The sequence below is a fragment of the Pygocentrus nattereri genome, chromosome 25, assembly GCF_015220715.1.
Source record: "Pygocentrus nattereri isolate fPygNat1 chromosome 25, fPygNat1.pri, whole genome shotgun sequence".
Taxonomy (NCBI): Eukaryota; Metazoa; Chordata; class Actinopteri; order Characiformes; family Serrasalmidae; genus Pygocentrus; species Pygocentrus nattereri.
Genome location: NC_051235.1, coordinates 29144076 through 29164603, shown reverse-complemented (window position 1 = coordinate 29164603; position 20528 = coordinate 29144076). Strand labels below are relative to the sequence as shown.

General features: G+C 42.8%; 2 protein-coding genes across 2 annotated transcripts; one reads left to right on the top strand and one right to left on the bottom strand.

The window, feature by feature from the left end:
- Nucleotides 1-276: 276 nt before the first annotated feature.
- On the top strand, nt 277-11179 carry dnaja2a (DnaJ heat shock protein family (Hsp40) member A2a). The gene is made up of 9 exons (XM_017724265.2): nt 277-432; nt 2435-2494; nt 3384-3610; nt 3785-3865; nt 4169-4302; nt 5669-5865; nt 8395-8539; nt 8627-8754; nt 10073-11179. The coding sequence occupies exons 1-9, from the start codon at nt 355-357 to the stop codon at nt 10259-10261; spliced, it is 1239 nt and encodes a 412-aa protein (XP_017579754.1). The 5' UTR covers nt 277-354; the 3' UTR covers nt 10262-11179.
- A 3408-nt stretch (nt 11180-14587) lies between these two features.
- cdca9 (cell division cycle associated 9) lies at nt 14588-18489 on the bottom strand. Its single transcript, XM_017724250.2, has 10 exons — nt 18335-18489; nt 18124-18255; nt 18011-18051; nt 17153-17204; nt 16001-16065; nt 15882-15931; nt 15402-15467; nt 15250-15322; nt 15084-15170; nt 14588-14666 (listed from the first exon to the last, which is right to left on the bottom strand). Exons 1-10 carry the CDS (start codon nt 18453-18455, stop codon nt 14616-14618), a joined length of 738 nt encoding a protein of 245 aa, XP_017579739.2. The 5' UTR covers nt 18456-18489; the 3' UTR covers nt 14588-14615.
- Nucleotides 18490-20528: the final 2039 nt, after the last annotated feature.

Sequence of the window (20528 nt, the reverse complement as noted above, 5' to 3'; positions counted from 1 at the left end):
GTCTATCTATCTGTCTATCTGTCTGTCTGTCTATCTGTCTATGTCTGTCATAAATAGATAATCTGTCTATCTGTCTATGTTTCTATCTGTCTATCTATCTGTCTATCTTTCTGTCTGTCTGTCTACGTTTCTATCTGTCTGTCTATGTCTGTCTATCTATCTGTCTATCTGTCTATGTTTCTATCTGTCTGTCTATCTAGTAACATTTTCCAAAAGAAGACCAGTGGCGCGTGCGCATTTCCCCTGCGTCCTCCCACTGCGAGTGTGTTTAAAGCGGCGGCGCGCCTGCGCGTTCCAGCTCTGCTCTCCCTCCGTCTCTCTCCGCGTGCAGCTCTCGTTCCCTCAGCGCGCGCCATGGCTCACGTCGCCGACACCAAGCTGTACGACCTTCTCGGGGTGTCGCCCAGCGCCTCCGAGAACGAGCTCAAAAAGGTAAACCACGGGAACCGCCGCAGTTTCTAAAGCCAGGCCTCGGCGGGCCGCGGGCTGCCACAGCGCCGGACACACAGCCTTCAGTTCGGGATGAGGAAGAAGGATTAGCCGCGTTAGCTCCGCCGCTGTGGCCTGTCGGCGTTAGCCTTAGTCAGCTAGCTGCGGCTATACCGGCGAACGCGGGCGACTCAGCCGCAAGCCGGGTACACATCTAACCGCCTTCATCGCTCGGGTCCACTCGAGGGATGTGTGTTCGAGGGCGTGACACCCCTCGGCACGTCTCGGAAAAGCCCAGGAGTGTAAACCCCGGCCACTCGGGGCTTAGCGGACCCCGGCGCAGCGCAACGCCGAGCTCTGCTCCGCTGAGGACGGCGGATTAGCCTGCCTAAGCTTAGCATGCTAAGCTAACGCGATCGGCCTAGTAGCTGTAGCGTTAGCCATAACCGGCTAGCTGCGATAACATCGAAGTCTATGTTATTGTTTTTTCGCAGTTAAGTTGGTTTCTTAGACGTCTTCAGTAGTGTGTTAAAACTGTATTGAGTGTATTTAAAACGGCCCCGTTCGTGTTTTCTGGCGACTTGTTTTCGAAACGTTTTGCGTCCACTGTTGTGCAACTGTTGAGAAAAAGCAGACGAGCATCGTCTCGTCGTTAAGTAACGTTAAAATGTTTGTGGTGGCAAAATGGGCGTTTAGGTTTAAGTGATTTGGTTCGTCGGCTGTTTTTACGTCGTCGTCTTTGGGTCCTTCTGTGGTAAAGCTCGACTCGGCTTTCTGTTCAGCTTAGCGGTTGAATTTCCCCGTTCCACCTTAAATGGTGCAGCAGTTACATTCTGGCTACCTGAGGCGTAATGATGAGTTCTGGCGCGTTTAAGGTGGAACGGAACCATTCGAATAGGAAACCAACTTCAGCCCGTCGTTCTTCTTGAGTAAGTTAACGTAACCTCTGTCATATAGCTGCTGTTAGCCGGGTTGGCTGGGCTGTGTGCGGTCAGCGTTGCTGCAGCAGGCCTGGTTTTTGTGTTTATGATGGTATTTATTATTTTTATTCTTCTGACGTAATATCGCTTGTTTAATTTTGAGGTCGGAGATCAAAGACGCAGTTTGATTTAGATATTAAAATGAAGTTTAATGAAAACACTGGTGACTTTTGCTTTGTTACCAAAGTAGTCAAACGATGAGCTGGTCTTGTAGGCGATCTTACAGGGGATATCCACCGTCTTTTTCAAAATTTGAGTATTTCTATACGTCTTGAGATGTAAACAAAGCCATTCCGAGTGTTTTGATACGAAGTTATTCACTATAGAGAAACTTACTGTCTACAACACACATTTTATTTGTTATTCAAAACCACCAGTGAACCTCCACGTTTTCTGAGGTCTGTATATGTAATGTTAATGATGGTAGGGGTGTGGGTGTGTGTGTGTACTAAATGGGTTAACAGTACTTTTTAGGCCAAAGTGTTCTCATAAAACTATCACAAAACAGTGTCTGACATCAGGGCACATACTCATAACCAAATGAGGGAGGTTTTTAGAGTCATTAGCCTCTTTAGACGTCTGGTTCCCATCACCACCATTTAACAGTTCTGACTTGTAAAGTTACTCTATGTAAATAAAATGAAGCATTCCTCATCAAACCGCTCTGAACCACATTGTTTACAGCCAGTCTCAGCCACTTGATGATGTAGAATCTTAAGAGCTTATCTTAGTGTTGTAGTGGATCTTGTTTTTCTACTGTATGAGGGAGGAGTGGGGCACACTTAAAGGGGAATTCCACCGATTGTACCAGAATGGCAGCATAATTCAGTGATTGAGTTGTAAATAAGCTGCGTTGATGAGGAACTTTATTGTCCAGGCTTTCTTTACAGTGGTGATGAGAATCATTTGTTATTTTATTTTCTATCCAAAAATGAACTGTTGGGGGTGGGGGTGGGGGGGGGGGGGGGGGCGGGTGTAACGTTCTCCACTGATGGTGTGTCTAACCCTTTAATATTGTTTTTCAGGCTTACCGGAAATTAGCTAAAGAATATCATCCTGACAAGAACCCAAATGCTGGAGACAAGGTAAGGACTGTGGCTTCTTTAGAAATTAACCAAATTGTTGGTTTCCTAAAGAATAAAAAATAAATGGGTTCTGATTTATTAGCTTTGTGAGTTTTTTTTCATACAGGTTAAGACTCGAAGAATTCTGGTGTAATAATTATAAAATTGCAATAAGTCGTTTGTAAATCTATTGCATAACTGCACAGCTTCATGCTGTGAGTGGTTATCAGTTGATTTCGGAATAATACCAAAAATAAGACGTGCTTGGAGACTGATCGGTAGAATTACTGCTGCATTTAATAGTTCAAGGGGCATGTGGCCTCAGCTACCATTTACTGTTATGTCATGCTGTGTAGTATTCGGTAGCACAGTATTACATCATGTAGCCTCGCTGGTGTGACAGAATTCCTGATTGTAATCTCATATATATATATATATATATATATATATATATATATATATATATATATATATATATATATATATATATATATATATATATATGGTCATGTTTGGTGTCTCACCTCACTACAGTTCTCTGTCTATAGTACACAGATACGTTGTTCAACCATTGGTAATCCTCCCTATCGTGATAAAGTAGTGCACAGTGCTCACCAGCTTTAAAAGCCGTGTTAAAGATGCATTATTTTCTCACCACTGTCGCAAACGAGCAGTCTCTTTTTGTCCAGGGTCTGGACATTTATAACTCAATATTATCTACACTATTGCCTTAATAGCTATCTGTAATCACCGCTTTAGGAGGCGAGCTGGCGTTTTCACAGCGGCTGTAGCAGTAATCTTTCCCCTTTTCCTGGAGTTCCCCTTTACTCAAGAAATATAACGCTGTGAAAACTTTTAAAAACGTGCATGTTAAATTATGACCCATATTTACCAATGTTTTTGTTTTCAGTTCAAGGAGATCAGCTTTGCGTATGAAGTTCTATCTAACCCAGAGAAGAAGGAGCTGTATGACCGCTATGGAGAGCAGGGGCTGCGGGAAGGGGGCTGCGGAGGTCCTGGAATGGATGACATCTTTTCCCACATTTTTGGTGGTGGCCTCTTTGGCTTCATGGGTGGTCACAGTCGCAGCCGGAATGGTGGGCGGCGGAGAGGAGAGGACATGGTCCACCCTCTCAAGTAAGTTTTAAGGCTTTTGCTATGTGGAGGTGTGTTAGTGCTGTAGAGATGTCCCGGAGCTACAACGTTGCCCTGTTTTCTAAAAAATAAAATAAATAAATAAATAAAATTGTAAATTTTTAAATGTTGAAAATGAAGTGTTTGTTGTCTAATGTGCCTTTTCTCTCGTTGTAGGGTATCCCTCGAAGACTTATATAATGGCAAAACGACCAAATTACAATTAAGCAAGAATGTCCTGTGTAGCACTTGTAATGGGTAAGTTTATAATATACCGAATTGTTGTCAGTTAAAGATATTACTTAAAAGGCCTAGTTACATTATGCGTATATATTATGTATATCATCTTAGTTAGACTAAGTGATGTACCTAGTTGGTAACTAGCATAGTTCATATCTTGATAGCTGCTCTGTCTTGGTGAGTACAATAGGTCGTATGTTTTAAAAGCAGCAGTGGCCTTTGCCGTCTGTCAGTCTCCACTGGGCTGTCAGATGGTCATTATTGTGCCTCTGCGTGATGTGGGCTTTAGAGTAATTGTCCACTGTTCCTCTATTTCCGCAGCCAGGGTGGAAAGAGTGGTGCAGTCCAGAAGTGTACAACCTGTAGGGGACGTGGTATGCGCATCATGATCAGACAGCTGGGTCCTGGCATGGTCCAACAGATGCAGTCTGTCTGCACTGACTGCAGTGGTGAAGGTGAGTCACTGCAGATGTGAGGACCTTCTTGCACTGTAAGGGTTTGCAGCTAGCCCAGCAGTCGGCTTTGTAACAAGCAACAAGCTCTTCAGATGTCAGAGCTGCACAGAAATAATTACATTGCAAGTGTCAGTCATGCCTGCACATGGGGATTGAATTAATTAATTAATTAGGGGGAGACTGTAGTGCCTAATAACCGCCACACTGTTGCCTTCATTATGACAGGGTTTTATGGCCACTGTTAATAGAAATGTTTTTTAGAATAAAGAGCTGGACGGACTCGGAGGAAAGTGTGTCTGTTTTATTGAAGGAGAGTCACAGGCAGGGTCGTCTACATGACTGTCGGGGCTGTAACTCTGTGCTGTTCAAAGAGGGTATGTAGTTTTACAGACCGTGAGAATGATGATCTAAATGATCCACAAAGAGACAGGAGTGAGTGGAACTCCGGTGCCAGTACAGGAACCGAGACCCTCAACCCCCCCCATCCCCCCCCTGCAGTTAGCCCACTTTATCCTCAAAATATTCTCGTAACTTTACGTCCTTATCCCCGAAATATTTTTTTTTTTCTAGAAATATCACTTTATTGTCAAAGTGTACCATGTTCATTTTTAGCAGTTGTCCTAAAACTCTGTTGGTCAGGTGAACAGTTACGGGTTCTTTTTCCATCTGGTATGCTGCCTAATCAGCAGTGCGCTCATAAATACCATTTCTGGGGGGAAAAGAGTTTTTGTGGAACAGCTGTATGAAGCAGAGGCTCTTTTGAAAAGGTTAACGTTTTAACACCTGTCTACTGAAAGCTTCTTTAGGGAAACAAAAGGATCTGTCTGTAGTTGGTGAGACGGAGGACCAGCAATGACAGTCAATGTGCTTAAGTTGTCACTTCCCATTATGTTTGCTGACAACATTTGAGGATTCCCTTTTTTTTTTTTTTTTTTTAAATATATTGTCTGTGGCATTCCTTCCTTCCTTCTAGCCTCCCTTTCCTCCCTCCCTGATGGCAATTTCATTTTCCAATGTCTCTGTATTTTCTCCTTAGTGGGTGATGTCAACTTGTTAGTTGATGAGAGAAAATGTGTCTTCATTGTTTCTGGACCTGGATAACATTAGCTAGAGCGTTTGGCGCTGCTCGGTCACGTCACTGAGAAGCAAAGCATGAGATTTATTCAGATTCAGATGCATTTACCCCAATTGTTGGCTTCTATAGTTGTTATTCTCAGTCTTCCTGTGATTGAATGTAAAGAATACCTGAAAACTGATTTCAATATTTGATACATGCACCAGACGACTGAGTTCTTGAGAACCCGTGCTCGTCTCATGTGAACGTCCGATGGTTTTGTGTATAAAACATGGTAATTGTGTCGTTTAGGAGAGGTGATCAGTGAGAAGGACCGCTGTAAAAAGTGTGAGGGGAAGAAGGTGGTGAAGGAGGTGAAGATTCTGGAGGTGCACGTAGACAAGGGCATGAGGCACGGGCAGAAGATCACCTTTGGAGGGGAAGCAGACCAAGCGCCAGGCATGGAGCCTGGAGACATCGTCCTTGTCTTGCAGGAGAAGGAGCACGAGGTATGTTCTCACTGCACAGTGACACCACCCCCCCCCCTTGTCTGTAAAGCTTAGTTTTACATGTGTTTTTTTTTTTTTTTTTTTTTGTATGTGTGTTTTGTGCCATTTTAGTGTGAACAGCCACAGTTAGGACTTGTTGATCTAACTCTTGGTTCAAAAAGGTGCATAACATGCAGAATTTCTTCAACTGCTCTGCAAAAATGCTGCAGGAGCCATTAGTCTCTGTAGCCGTAGCTGGTAGTTGGCCCCTGCGTGGTATTAGCACAGATTGCAGTGACAGAGTGTCATGAGCATGCTGCGGTCAGCGATCGTTAGCCCTCCCACTCACATCTCGGGCGTGCTGCTAACAAGCACCCAGACATTTAGGATGAAAGTGAGCACCGTAAAGCTTGTTGAATGTTCCCAGGTGGTGTTCTCAGGTTCTTAAGTGAGCTACCTGGTTGCTGAAGGTTCTTAACAGTATAACTAAGATACTGTGATTGACACGTTTGACGTAGAATCGGCTCACGTGCTCATTTTTGTGACAATGTGTGATGCTGAGCATGTGCCTTTGGAATAAGCTGTGGCGGTCACGGTTTATTTCACGGTTCAGTTCATCTAATTCCGTTTCGGTTATCTGGACATTCCACAAAGCAGAATTTCCCAGTTAATTGGATAACTTGAGCACAGAGTAAAGATTGTCCAGTAAGTTGTGAAGTCCTCCACTCTGATGGGCTGGTTCTGCCTCATTGAGCACGGTGACGTAAGGTACTTAAATGTACGTGCTTGTTTTTTTTTTATTTTTTAATGCAAATCGCGTACATTTCGTTGAGTTAGTTTTGGAAGGGGCGTGGGGGGGTGGTGGTGGGTGTCTCCTTGGGGTCTGAACCCTGTGCTTCAGTAAGATTAAGCGAGCAGTGAAACACCAGACATGCTAGTGAACACACACAAGGGGGCAGTGAGCACACTTGCCTGGAGTGGAGGGCAGCCCTATCCACAGCACCCGGGGAGCAGGAGCCTTGGTCAAACCCTTAAACCATTAAAAAATATTTTTATTTAATAATTCTACATGAATTATTCCTTGAAGTCTCGGTGCAGTATTTTTATTGTAAAGCAGCGACGATGCTATAGTGAATTGGTTTCTGGTTGGAGCGTTTTTCAGCCAAAGGTTTAATAAGCTACTGAGTAGCTACATGTAGATGGCAGGTTTGTAGTATGGGACGTGGGGAACCGTTGGTCTAGCTATGGAGCCAGTTTTTCCACAGTGCTGGACTCGGTCTCTGTGCCGCTGTCACCTCCAGGCCATCAAGCTTCTGAAGCCCTCTTCAAAATAGCCCGGCAGGTCATGGCACTGACACAAGATTACATGTGGGAAAACCTGGTGGGTGGGGGGGGCTTATCACACTCGCCACTGTGGCAGTTAGTGGGAGGCGCGATTGATGGTGAGGTGATTTGTTTGTGGTCTGATGCCATTTTCATGCAAAGCCGAAACCTCTTACTGTCAAAGTGTGAGAGTAAAGTAACTCCTCTGGGTAAACTAAGCTCACCAATCGGGTTCTGAGATCTACATCTAAAATGGGGTCTTGCAAAAGCTTTGGCATTTTAACTGGTTTAGTTGTAGATGTGTAAACTTATTTTTAAGTATAAAATCAACTAAATATCTCGTGGTTTGTTCAAACCTGTACATGTGACTCTACACACCTTTTTACACACTGGTTTATTTTCATTTACAAAAGCTCTCCGGACATTTGCCAGAATATATTACTTACGTGACCTCTGTAAATAATGATATTTATCAGACTCGATCCAGTGGCTGGATCACATGCCAGGTACCAAGGGTTTTTACTGAACTGGGGGAAATTGGGGGAAAGCTTTTAGTTACAGCACCAGTGATCTGGAACTTAATACAGGACTCACTAAAGCTCAGCTCGCTGGGTCACTCGGTCACTTTACACTTCTCTCTAACCACCTCCCCCTCCCTGACACGGTTTTACCTGATTTCTAACCAGTTTGTTATTTTTGTTATATTATCTTTATTTTTATACATTTATTCATATTATTTTAATTATTATTTTAATATTTGTTGTTTTTATAAATTTAAGTTTTTTTATTTATCTTTTTTATTTTAACTTGATTTTATTAACCTTTACATCTTCTTTTAATTTGTTTTATTTATATTTTTATGTATTTATTAATGTTTCACTTTTTTATACTTGCCTGATTTGAGTCTTCATTTATTAAATTTACTTCTATCATCTGATATGTTCTTACCCCATTATCAATCCACTTACTACCTCAGCAACGTTGTAACAATGTTTTCCGAGACTAAATAAAGGTTGATTTGATTGATTGATTTTTAGAGTTTAAGCAGGGGTTTTAGGCACTCACTGTAATTAAAAAAAAGCTTTTTTTAATTGACGATTGGAGGAATTGTCGACTTTAATGTTGCAGCCTAAGGCTGCTCCCCTGGCCACTGATCTGAAAGTATGCACTGCTGTATGATCTGTATTTCTGTAGAAAAGCTCATCTTTTCTTTCCTTTGCTCTCCAGACGTTCAAAAGAGACGGCAATGACTTGAACATGGTCCATAAGATTGGTCTCGTCGAAGCACTTTGTGGATTTCAGTTCACTCTGAAACATTTGGATGGCAGACAGATTGTGGTGAAGTATCCAGCTGGCAAAGTCATAGAGCCAGGTGGGTCGTCATCAGTCCCCTTCAGCGTTCTCTGTTGATGGTCTGCAAGCCTGTTGATGTGGGAGTTAAATGTCGTGTGCCTTGCAGGTTCCCTCAGAGTTGTGAGAGGAGAGGGCATGCCACAGTACCGGAACCCCTTCGAGAAGGGTGACCTGTTCGTCAAGTTTGACGTGCAATTCCCAGACAACAACTGGATCAGCCTGGATAAACTAGCAGTGAGTTCAAGGAAATTCTGTTGTGTCTGTTTTGGATTTGGCCTTTTCCAACAAACCTGAGCTCAGATGGTTGCTTCATTGTGAAATGGCCCAGAGATGTTGGGTCACGTTTTTTTATGTAAAGTTAGAAGGCAAAAGTCAGTGAGCGGTGGTGTAAGTTGTGGTCCAGTTTCCCAGACATCAGTTAAGCCTAGTCTTGGACATTGTGGTGCTAATGGTAGCTCACCTTTTAGAAATTTAGTCTAGGCTTGGGCTCAATCTGCGTCGGGGAAATGGGCTCCTAGTCTTAGAGCCTTAATCCAGTCTGAAATTTTGACCCATACCTGAATAAAGCTAGAACATCCTGTACACGTCTGGCTTGATCCACAGCCCCACATTCAGCCCAGACTGTAGTCTGACAACTGTCCCAAACAGACAGTATAAGTGTGCGTTTCTGATTTGTCATCTTGAAGCACTTTATGCCATCAGATCATTCTAAAATAAAATGCTCAGCAATCGAAAGTAAAGTTTATTTGTGCTTTTAACAAAAGTATTCATTAACCATTACCTTCAAACAGCCTGCCAAGTCTCAACTTAATGTGCTGTTTTCTGGGAACCTCTCCAAAAACACACTTGACTGAAATGTGGCAGGTTTGCCCAGGGGGGGTCCACATCCTACAGGTTTCCTGCCTAGTTATCCTACTTTATTCCTTTCAATTAAACAGAGTGGTTTGCTGTTGTGCTTAAGACGAGTCAATCGCTGTGTTTGGAGCAAAACCTTGTATCTCAACAATGGTAGCTTTACAGGAGAAGGAAAATGCTTTACTTTTAATGTAAATGGGTCGTCAGTGGAACCAGACTTTTTTCCAAGTTGCTTTGGCTTTTGCTCCATTCATCATGAAATCTACACGTGGTGTAAAGAACGGGTGTTTTACAGTTGTCAAACTGAAAAATGACACATGGAGAAGTGTTTTTTTTTTTTTTTTTTTTTTTTTTTTTTTTTTTTTTTTTTCCTTTCTCTGACAGCAGGGATATGTAAATTACTTCTGTTCTCATTGGGTGTCCTGTGTTGTGCTTCATCCCTAAAGCAGTCTGGGTTGAATGGGTGGAGCTGAACTCCTGAGGGCTAAATAGACTGGTTATATGTAAACGTGTTGGTTTGGGACATTACAGAATCAGTGACTTGAAAATGGGCGTTTCTTTGCAGCTGACTTTCCATATATGGACTGAAGAGTGAACAGTTTAAAAATATAAATGCAGGCTAAAATTGGCCAAGGTGGAGTAAGTTCTGGTCCCGTTGGGTTCAGGCAAACGCTTCAATCTTTTTCACCGTCCGCAGGAACTGGAGGATTTGCTGCCTACGCGCGCCGAGGCTCCCGTCGTGACCGGAGACGCGGAGGAGGTGGACCTGCAGGACTTCGATATAAGCCAGAGCTCGTCTGGTGGCCACCGCCGCGAAGCTTACAACGACAGCTCTGATGACGAGGGCGGTCATCACGGCCCTGGGGTGCAGTGTGCCCACCAGTAAGCCCCACCATACCAACCTGTCTGGCTCCAGCAAAGGAGACATAAATGTTCTAGTTGCACAACATCACAGCAAAGGTGTTGTTTTTTCTTCTGATCTGATTGGGGTCTGCCTTAAACATTGACAAATTACATGACCTATGATCAGCTGCCTTCCCTGTAGTGAACGCACATATGAGCCCACCTTTACTCCCCTCTCCTCCCCCACACCCTCCCATTTAGTCTCCTTGCACAGGCAACCCCACATCAGACGGGGAGAAAAAGGTAATTTCTTTTACTTGGTGTGTATCTTTTTTGTTTTTTGTTTTTTTTGTTGTCATTGTATTTAGGTTTAATTTAAAACTAACCACAACATGCAGTTTTGCCCTTGGACTTGAGCCCCTTTCATTTCTGAAGAGCGAGTGGGTGAGAATGAGAGTAAAAGAGGTCCTTTGGAATAAAAAAGAAAAGAGGAAAAAAAAACACACCTTTTGGGACATTTATCAACATTTTAGGTTTGTATGTATCTGTGCTTGATTTTTACCACTTTTGTTTTCTTTGTAGATTTTTACTGTTTTTTTTTTTTTTTTTTTTTTTTTTTTTCTTCTTTCTATTATATTTTAAAATTGAAACCAGAGACGAAAACATTGTGTATAAAATTAAAGTGATTATCATTTAAGCTTTACCAGCTGCTCTCACACAAGGAGTGTGATTTATTATGAACTAGTTGAAGTAAAATCAGTTGCCTGTATCTGTTTTCAGCCCAGGTGCATGTTGGGAAGGCTTTGTCCCTGCACTCATGTAAACATCTACATTCAAAAGGAGTGAAATTATATACTGAAACAAGCAAGAAATAAAAGGAAAGCAGCTGTAGGTATCTAACTTCTGTGAAAAGAAAAAAAAATTATGAAGTTGTTAAATAAAACCTTCAGTATCTTCAAAAGCAGTTTAACCTTTTTTCCTTTTAAGCACCTCCATCACTTGGCTTAACGCTCAGAATTGCCAGAGCCACATGAACCAGAGTGAATGGAGAGGACGGCTGGGTTATTCACCGCAGAATAATTTGAAATAAAAATAGTGTATGAAAAACACCTGTTCTTAATAACAGGGATGCAGTATACCCAAAGTCCTAAGACCACATGCTGAATTTGAAGTCAAATGTTTTTAAAATATTTATCAGTACAAGAACATGAAGGAAACGAGACGAATGGATAAAAATAACCATCACGTTCAAAGAAAATCCAGCTAAAACCCTGAATTGAGGGAGAACGAGGTGTGGCTGTCCTTCACGCTCTAAGACAGACTTGGTCAAAGCAGCTATTGAAAACTACACACACCGGTCAGGCATAACATTCTGACCACCTCCTTGTTTCTACGCTCATTGTCCATCTGATCAGCTCCACTTACTGTATAGCTGCACTCTGTAGTTCTACAGTTACAGACTGTAGTCCATCTGTTTCTCTGATACTCTGTTACCCTGTTCTTCAGTGGTCAGGACCACCATGGACCCTCACAGAGCAGGTACTGTTTGGGTGGTGGATCATTCTCAGCACTGCAGTAACACTGATGTGGTGGTGGTGTGTTAGTGTGTGTTGTGCTGGTCTGAGTGGATCAGAAACAGCAGTGCTGCCGGAGTGTTTAAACACTGTCCACTCACTGTCCACTCTATTAGACACTCCTACCTTGTCGGTCCACCTTGTAGATGTAAAGTCAGAGACGACAGCTCATCTGCTACTGCAGTTTGTGTTGGTCATCCTCTAGTCCTTCATCAGTGGTCACAGGATGCGGTTGGCTGGATATTTTTGGTTGGTGGACTATTCTCAGTCCAGCAGTGACATTGAGGTCTGATCCACTCAGACCAGCACAACACACACTAACACACCACCACCACGTCAGTGTTAATGCACCGCTGAGATTGACCCACCGCCCAAATAGTACCTGCTCTTTGAGGGTCCATGGGGGTCCTGACCACTGAAGAACAGGGTAAAAGGGGGTAACAAAGTACAACTCCTGTACTGTTTGATTGCCACTATGTCTGGTAGGATAGACTGGAAAGGGGCATAAACGAGTCCTTATCTCGCGTAATAGCTTATTTCTCAAGGAACACCACAGAGACGACAGCCGAAGACCTTCCTGTGTATAAGTTTATTCTTAAAATATTCTGTATTTAAAAGATTCAGATTTGATTACGAGACTTCAGAACGTTGTCAGACACCAACCAACCATTCACCCTCTGTATTCTAGGACACCTAGGCACTGTATGAAGCACATGCAAATGAGCTCTGTTCTGATTGGCTGTCCTGTACTGCGCTTCATTCAAAACGGCATCCAGGCTGAGGCATACTTTATAGCTTCTGTTTGAGTGGGCGGGGCTACTCTGCAGTAGGTAGAATCTGCAAATACATGGGAGTCGGTTTTTGTGACATCACAAAAATTTGAATTCAAAACAGTAGTAGTTTCCATATCTACCCCCTCTAGTCACCGGGGTGGGACCCTCAAGGCTCCATCTCAGTGCCTTTAGTCAGGGAACATAACTGAACCATAATCTGTTCTAAGCTGTACTGACTCCACCCACCCCACCTCGCCTCCAGGCTTTTACTCTACTGCTCTGTTTTAAAACATTTGGTTATGAAAAGATACAAATACCAACTTTTCCACTAGGAAAAACTTGACTTTCAAACCCTTCGGAAATCCAGGGGCCCAGCCCGTTCTGCACAGAGATCTTTATTCGTTTGTGCGCAGGTACCAGACACCGAGTCAGCCCATAAGACAAAGGGCTGACAATTATATAGCTGGACTGATGCCAAGATTAGACCCAGCTCATACAGGACAAGTAACAGGTGTGACAAACAAACAGGAATAAACAAGAACAGACAGAATATTCTAAATACAGTCACAGTACTGGCACACACACAACCTGTAACACAGGTATAGCAATTCATAACAATCAAATCCTTCAAACGCAACCTTAAAACCACTGCTGTACCTTTGAGGGTACACTTATTGTTTGTACCTTGATGAATGAACCATGTACCTGAACCATGTAACTGTACTGGAACCATGCAACTGAAGCACTTAAACTTCCGTATGAGTGGGGAGGGACAGCTGTAGGCTGAAAAGGGTGACGGACGAAATGGAAAAATAGCATTTACATTATAAAAAAAAACACTCAAACCTGCTTCGTTTCCATATACAGATTGTGTTTAAGACTTTAAGCATGTTTATGATTCCAAACATGAGGTTTGGTTTAAAGCTCCAACCTCTTGCGCTCATACACTGTTAGAAATAAACGAACTATGCAGGTCTACGATTCCTTCATCAAGGTACAAACAATGTAGGTGTACCCTCAAAAGGTCCAGCAGTGGTTTTAACGTCCATTGGCGTACCTTACATGAGCTTTTCCTAGTGGAAAAGTAGATATTTGTACCTTTTCATAACCAAACATTTTAAATCAGAACAATAAAATAAAAAGCCTGGAGACGAGACGGGGTGTGTGTGGAGTCGGTACAGTGTAGAAATTATTTCAATGGATTCTGGTACAATTATGTTCCCTGAATAAAGGTACTAGGACGTACCCCTGAGGGTACCACCACAGTGACGAGAGGGGCACTGCCCCAATGACCGTCTCGTACCTTTTTTTTCTGAGAGCGTAGGTATGTTTGTTTTTTTACATCTGCATTTAAAGCCCAAATCATAAAGGCAAATTATTCAGTAACTGCATACAGTAAATGGTTTTTATGGCTGAGGTTCCCTTCAAAAGTAACAGAAAGTGTGTTTTGTGATCATAAACATGCTATACGCTTACCAGGTTCTGCTAGAAGCCAAGAAATCCTAGATGCTCTTTGTATTAATTTATAAAAATATTTTTTCAGTGCAGATCACTGCAGAGACCATCTGAGATCTGAGCTGTGAGATCTCGAGTTTTTGCAAGTTCAGCTTTTTGATAGTTTTAAGTTCCATTAGACTGGAAAGAAGAAGACAGTTACAGCCTCATGACCCCCACCTTCTGAACGAAGCTTACAAAATATGGAAGTTATGAAGTAAAGGATATGACCAAGTGTGCTTTGGAACCACTGGCGGTTCCACAGAGTTTATTGTTTTGATGCCAACAGAAGAGGAAGCGTTAGTGTCCTGTGTGTTAAAAGGAAGTCATGTGTTTTGAAAAAAACAGTTCTTCCAAGTTGAATCCATTTCCGTCAGCAGCAGAAACGGCGTCGAAGCCCGTTATTCTCAGGCGATGCACTGCAGCAAGTTCATATATTGAAGCCAAGTCTGCAGGTATGACCGTTAAACACTCAGTGAAGGCAAACGGCTTTGAACTGGGTAAATATTTATTTATTAGAAAATATTATAAAACCATCAACGCTCTGCAAACCACATCACTGAGTGTTGTTCATCTTAACCTTGTTGAACAGGTAGTCCATCAGCTCCTGAAAGCCACACATTTAAGTGTTTAATTGGGGAATTACATTTCACTTCAAAGTGTCTAGAGAAACTAATTGTTCAGTGGTGGTGATGGGAACCAGACGTCCACCTCAAAAGCTCCCTCACAGAACATTGTTGCATTATATGGTTGTGAACGCTGCTTGAGAGTTTCATGATTGTTTTAAGAAGCAATCTGTTCATGGTAAAGTACACGCAGGACCTTGTAAACCTTGAAAAACCGATTCATCACCAATTCATCATTTATGCAAACTCAGAGGTTCACTTGTGGTTCTGGATATTAAATACAACATCTATATTAGTGTTGTAGTCATGGCGACCCCTGATTCCCATCACCACCACTGTAAAGACGTCAGTAAGCAACAACACAGTCAGCATTTGTTTCAGCTTTACGAACTACCGACCTTGATCTTCTGCATCTGACACAGCGCCAAATCATCCAGAAGTTCAAGTCTGACCGCGTCTTTATTCTCCTCAGACAGAAGCAGCGTCTAGCAGAGGGGCAGAACAGACAGACTGGGTGATGTTCTCATTTTTCTAAGGGAAAATCTCCGCGGCGGCTGCATTTACCTCCCCGAGAGACGTCTTGATCATGGCTGCAGCGCTCCCAGAGAGGTCTTCGCTGAGTGAGCGACTCGTTAATCTGCAAAACGTATGAAATGGGACCTGAAATGATACCGATACATGAAGTCCATCCTGTACTGCTGGAGACCTCACCGCACCTCGCCTGGTCACTGAGTTTCATCACTCGGCCGTTGGTCCTCGTCGAGCTGATCGCCGAGGCACTTCTAGCAAAAAGAAACATTTATAAGCCGTGATTGAAAAGGCCACGAACTGACATCTAACAAGATTAGCAAGCCGGCTGGTTTAAGTCTCCTTGCATGGATTTTATTTATTTTAATAAATAAATAAAATAAATAAATGCAAATAAATAGGGGGGGGTCCAATTTCTACAGAGACGATAACCAGTTTAAGAGTGAAAACTGCTGACAAGTCAACACGATACTGCCAGACAATATTCTCATGATGGATGATGTGACGTGATATTTAACAGGAGAACATGAAAGATTAGTAAACCGACTTCAACCGTTTCTCACACTGGACTAGACTAAACCCAATTAAACCGGACTAATGATGCTCTCCAGTGAACAGCTGGTCAATGTTCAAGACAAAAAGGTAGAAATTTGCAAGGCCTACGTTACCTGAGGTTTCCCGTGCTGCTACTGGACTGCATTTTCTTCTTGGCTCGTCTCTGTGAACAGAGGAGGAGTCAGAAAAAGTTCTACAGATGAACTAACGGACCCGTCGGGATGGCGTGTACCTTGGTGCCTTCGTCCGTCTTGATCTGACCGGTAGATTTCTGCTGCGTCGAGTTACTGTCCTTGACTGAGAGAGACGGAGAGAACAGTGTTCTGCCTGTAGAGATCAGCTGGAAGGTCTTTCACAAAGCAGAACTTCAGTTTAGCAGGACAACAAACCAGTGATGTCCACACTGGGAATTCCTCATTTCTCTAGGCCCACGTGTTTGTTCTTTGAGCTCAAATCTGGAAGTTTCCCATCCAAATATCAAGCCAAATGGTTAAAAGTTGAGTTCAAGTCCGTGACACACAGATCAGCCCTAATGAAGAGCGCGCATCAGCTGGGATTACAGATTAACACGGATGTGGGATGAAGCCATTAATCCAGGGTATAACTACAAACATTCCTCACTTTAGACCAATCAGAACAAGTTCTCCAACTTCCTCCCCCAATCATGATACATTTACTCAAAGGACATTAAATGAACATTGACAGTTGAGGACATCTACCCAATCCAGTAAGACGCAAGCAGAGGGGTTTGGTGTGAAACTAGAGGAAGTTACCAACTCAACAGGTTGTTTAAAGAGGTGCTCCACCAATTTTCTCTTCAACTTTGAATTGTTTTGAGTCGTTTGAAGTCATTCTAGAAAAACCTACTGCCTCAGATGTCTTTACAGTGGCGGTGATGGGAACCAGGGGTTCCCATGACAACACACATTTTATTTACTGTCCAAAACCAGCAGAACCTACCCGAGTCAGAGTTTAAGTAACGATGATGGTAAGCCTGAGTAAGTGTTCTTCGGGGACATCACAGCCTCTCACTCTTACAGCAAAACCATCACACTTCATAAACACTTTCAGACACCATGAAGCTCAAAACCCGCTCTGCCAATCTTGGTTCAGCTTTAGGAATTAAGCAGTTTTGCCATCTGGTTCCCATCACCACTACTGTGACCACCTAACAGAGCAGAGCATTTCACATCAAACCACCAAGAACGACCTCACAATTTAATATTTACTTAGGCAGAACATTTGGATTTGCACTCCTCCTCCTCCTCCTCCTCCTCCTCCTCCGCCCCCCCGAACTCCAGGCCCTTAAGAGGTTAAACTGGGTGGCAGTGCATGAAGGAGAACCCAGGAGCACAATCTGGGGGAAACTGGTTTAGATGCTCACCTTTTTTGCTGGGTTTCCTGCTAAGAGGTCTGCTTATATCTGGAGAGGCAGACTGCAGAAATAAAACAGGTGAGAACAACTTACTGGGTTCTTTAGTAAAGGGAACGGCTCCATTTAGAACCTTTGTGTGTAAAATGTTTCCCTGCATGGTGAAGTTCTTCTTCAGGCTAATAGAGGATGTGTTCTACATAATGGTTCTAGGTGTAGCACCAAAGGGGGTTCTACCATTACAAGTTTGACATAATAGCAGAACCCTTTTTGGTGCCATATAGAACCATTTTTCAAAAAGGTTCTATATAGAACCATCTACAACACAGTCTCCATCAATCTGAAAAACCATTTCACCATGCAAAGAATAATGTAAGCAACAAGTGGTTCTATATAGAGCACAAGTGCCAACCAGAACAAGTGCCTTTACTAAAGAACCGTTGAAGAACCATCTTTAGGTATGTACAACTGCTCCAAGTGACGCAAAAATATCTAGAACTTGGCCTGCTTATATCTGGAGAGGCAGACTGCAGAAATAAACAGGTGCATAAAAACAACTTCATGGGTTCTTCAGTAAAGGGAACAGTTCAATAAAAAAAAAAAAACATTCCATGCTTATTGTTTACACAGTGCAGTGGTTCTTCAGACTGATCTGACATTGCAACAATAACAGAACCCTCTTTGGCGCTGTATAGAACCATAGACAACATCCTCCACCCATCAGAACCATATTAACATGCAAAGAACCAGACAATGGTTCTGTAACAAAAGTGTGCTAACCAGCTTTGGTGCCTTTACTAAAGAACCCTTGAAGAACCATCTTTAGGTGTGTACAACTACTTCAAGTGACCCAAATGATCTAGAACTCACCGCGATGGCCATGGTGACCTCCCCAACTGAGGACTCCTGGGCTGAAAGACAGGTTTACCATCTCGATCAGTTTCTCGACGCTTTTAAAAGAGGACAGAACCTGGAGAACCTACCATTCATCAGGTCTTTGACCAGCGTGGTGTGGAGGGACTGCGGCAGCTTCATCATCTCGATCTTGAACGCCCGGTCCACGGTGGACAGCAGTTTGTCCAGCTTGGCCTCCATCTCGTTGATCCGTTCCTGCGCTGCTTGAAGACAGCGAGATGTGAAGCAGGTTCAGCTTCACTGAAGCCAAACTTCACTACTTAAACACAAACATCAGACCTTCCTTCTCGAACTGCTGGATGAAGAGCTCCTTCCTCTTCCTCAGCTTATCCACTCCAGGCTGGCCTTCAGGCTGGCCGACAGAAGCGTGACTAACATTCCGAGTTTTCCGTGTAGCCATGGTGTCCAACCCTCCTCCACCGTGCCCACCATCGCCTTTTGGTGGGAACGATATAGATGACCTTGATTACCATCACCTGCTGACCTGCATTTTTTTTAACCTCCCCTAAAACTATTTAGACTTCAGAGACTTTCATTCCTGCATCCTGGTGTTTATTTGTTTATGTTTTGTGTATAAAATAATAACAAGAGTAATAACAATAATAGCACAACTGCAATTATGGTTTATTTTATGTTAATAGCGTCGCGGGTTCTCAAGGGGCGTGTACTGTAATTGGGGGCGTGGTCACGCTATTGAGCTGTTGTCAGGGGCCGTTATAGCAAAACGGGACGCTAGAGGGCGCCCAGTCCTCGGTGAACGGTAGTGAATGGAGCTGCACGCTAAAAACAAATACTTTAACATGTTTTTAGCCATTTATGTGAATTTATATGCGAAGCTCCTTTAATTTAGGAAAGTTAAAGGATGTAATATGTTGGAAATACAAAAAAACAGCGGTTTATTGCCGTTTTTCTACAGCAAAAACGTTTTGATCAGTGGGACCACAGATATCCGTACCTAGATGCCGCGTTGGCCGCTGTTCTCTGTCTGAGGCCGATTCTCTCGAACGCTAGAGGGCGCGCCCGAGCGAGTCCAAAATGAATGGGTTGATATGGAGCGTTTGAGCAAAGTCATAGTTTATAAATGCTGAAACATTTTAAATGTAAATCAATGCAGTCGTTTCCTGACACAGCACAGCTTAAAACATTTTAACGCCGCTGTTATATTTTTTAGAGCTTTTAAACTCGAGTTATAGGAGGTTAAAACGGCGCCTCATGACGTCAGAGAGCGCGAACAGCCAATGAGCTGCTCCGCTCGCCAGTCAATCATCCCGCTCTAGCAGTGAAGCCCCGCCTCCTGCTGCCCTAAACCCGTTTACTGTAGTAAAAAGGAAACAAACGGGTGAGATTTCTCTGTTTTTATAGTGAAATCCATCCTTCTGCTTTCTAACATTAAAGGAAAGTTCTGGCCGAGTGATTAGAGACTATTTTAACTTAAAAAATCCCCCGTTGTATCAAAAACAGAACGGCTGAACAGCAGAGGGCGCCCGCGAGCGAGTCCTCAATGAATGGGAGTGAATGGAGCTCAACGGCTAAAAACGAACCGTTAAAATAGTCTCTAATCACTCCCTTAATGTTAGAAAGCAGAAGGATGGATATCAGTAGAAAAAACAAATCTCACCTGTTTCCTTTTGTAGGGACAACCAAATCATAATAAATAAATAATCAATTAATAATGCATCAGAAAATACCTCTTAATCAATACATATTTTTATAACTGTTCATTAGCATTCTTATATTTAAAAAACGTTCTATTTAATCTATTAATTATTTTTCATTTAAATAGTTTATATAGTGCCACTCCCCTTAATCTGTGCAGGAACTGAACAGTTTGGCTCAGACCAAGATCTCTCCATGATTTTTCTTTCATTTGAACTTTCCTACCTGGGTTATTATTTGTATTTTATTTTATTATTTGGTGCCGTTTAGTTTTTAATATTCTCTTTATTTTCTGCAACTTTTTTAACAGCATTTAGTCAAAATGACCACCAGGTGGCAGCAATGACAGCCATTAGTGTCTAACTTGGCCCATACACTAATGAATGGACTTTTGATTCATATTGATGAGCTCTCTTGTTGACCTACCGTTTAGGGTGGCAGTAGTGGTTTGGGACACAGCCTTACTGTGGCCTTGGAAGTCTGAAACTATGGCTCAAATGGCACCCCCCCCACCCCAGCATGGACTAGAGGGGTATAAAGCCCCCCTGCACTGGGCTGTGGAGTAGTGGAACCGTGATCTCTAGAGTGATGGAGCTCCATCCAGTACCTTTAGGATGAGTTGGAGTGACCCAGCACTGACCATCCAACACCAGTACCTGACCTCACTAATGCTCAATCAAATCCTCACAGCAATGATCAACATCTAGTACGAAGCCTTCCGAGTAGCCAAACTTTGAATAAGCAGGATATGGTTGACATAATTAATGATGGTGTCATACGTTCATATCATTTCATTCACTTTAATAAAATGGATTAA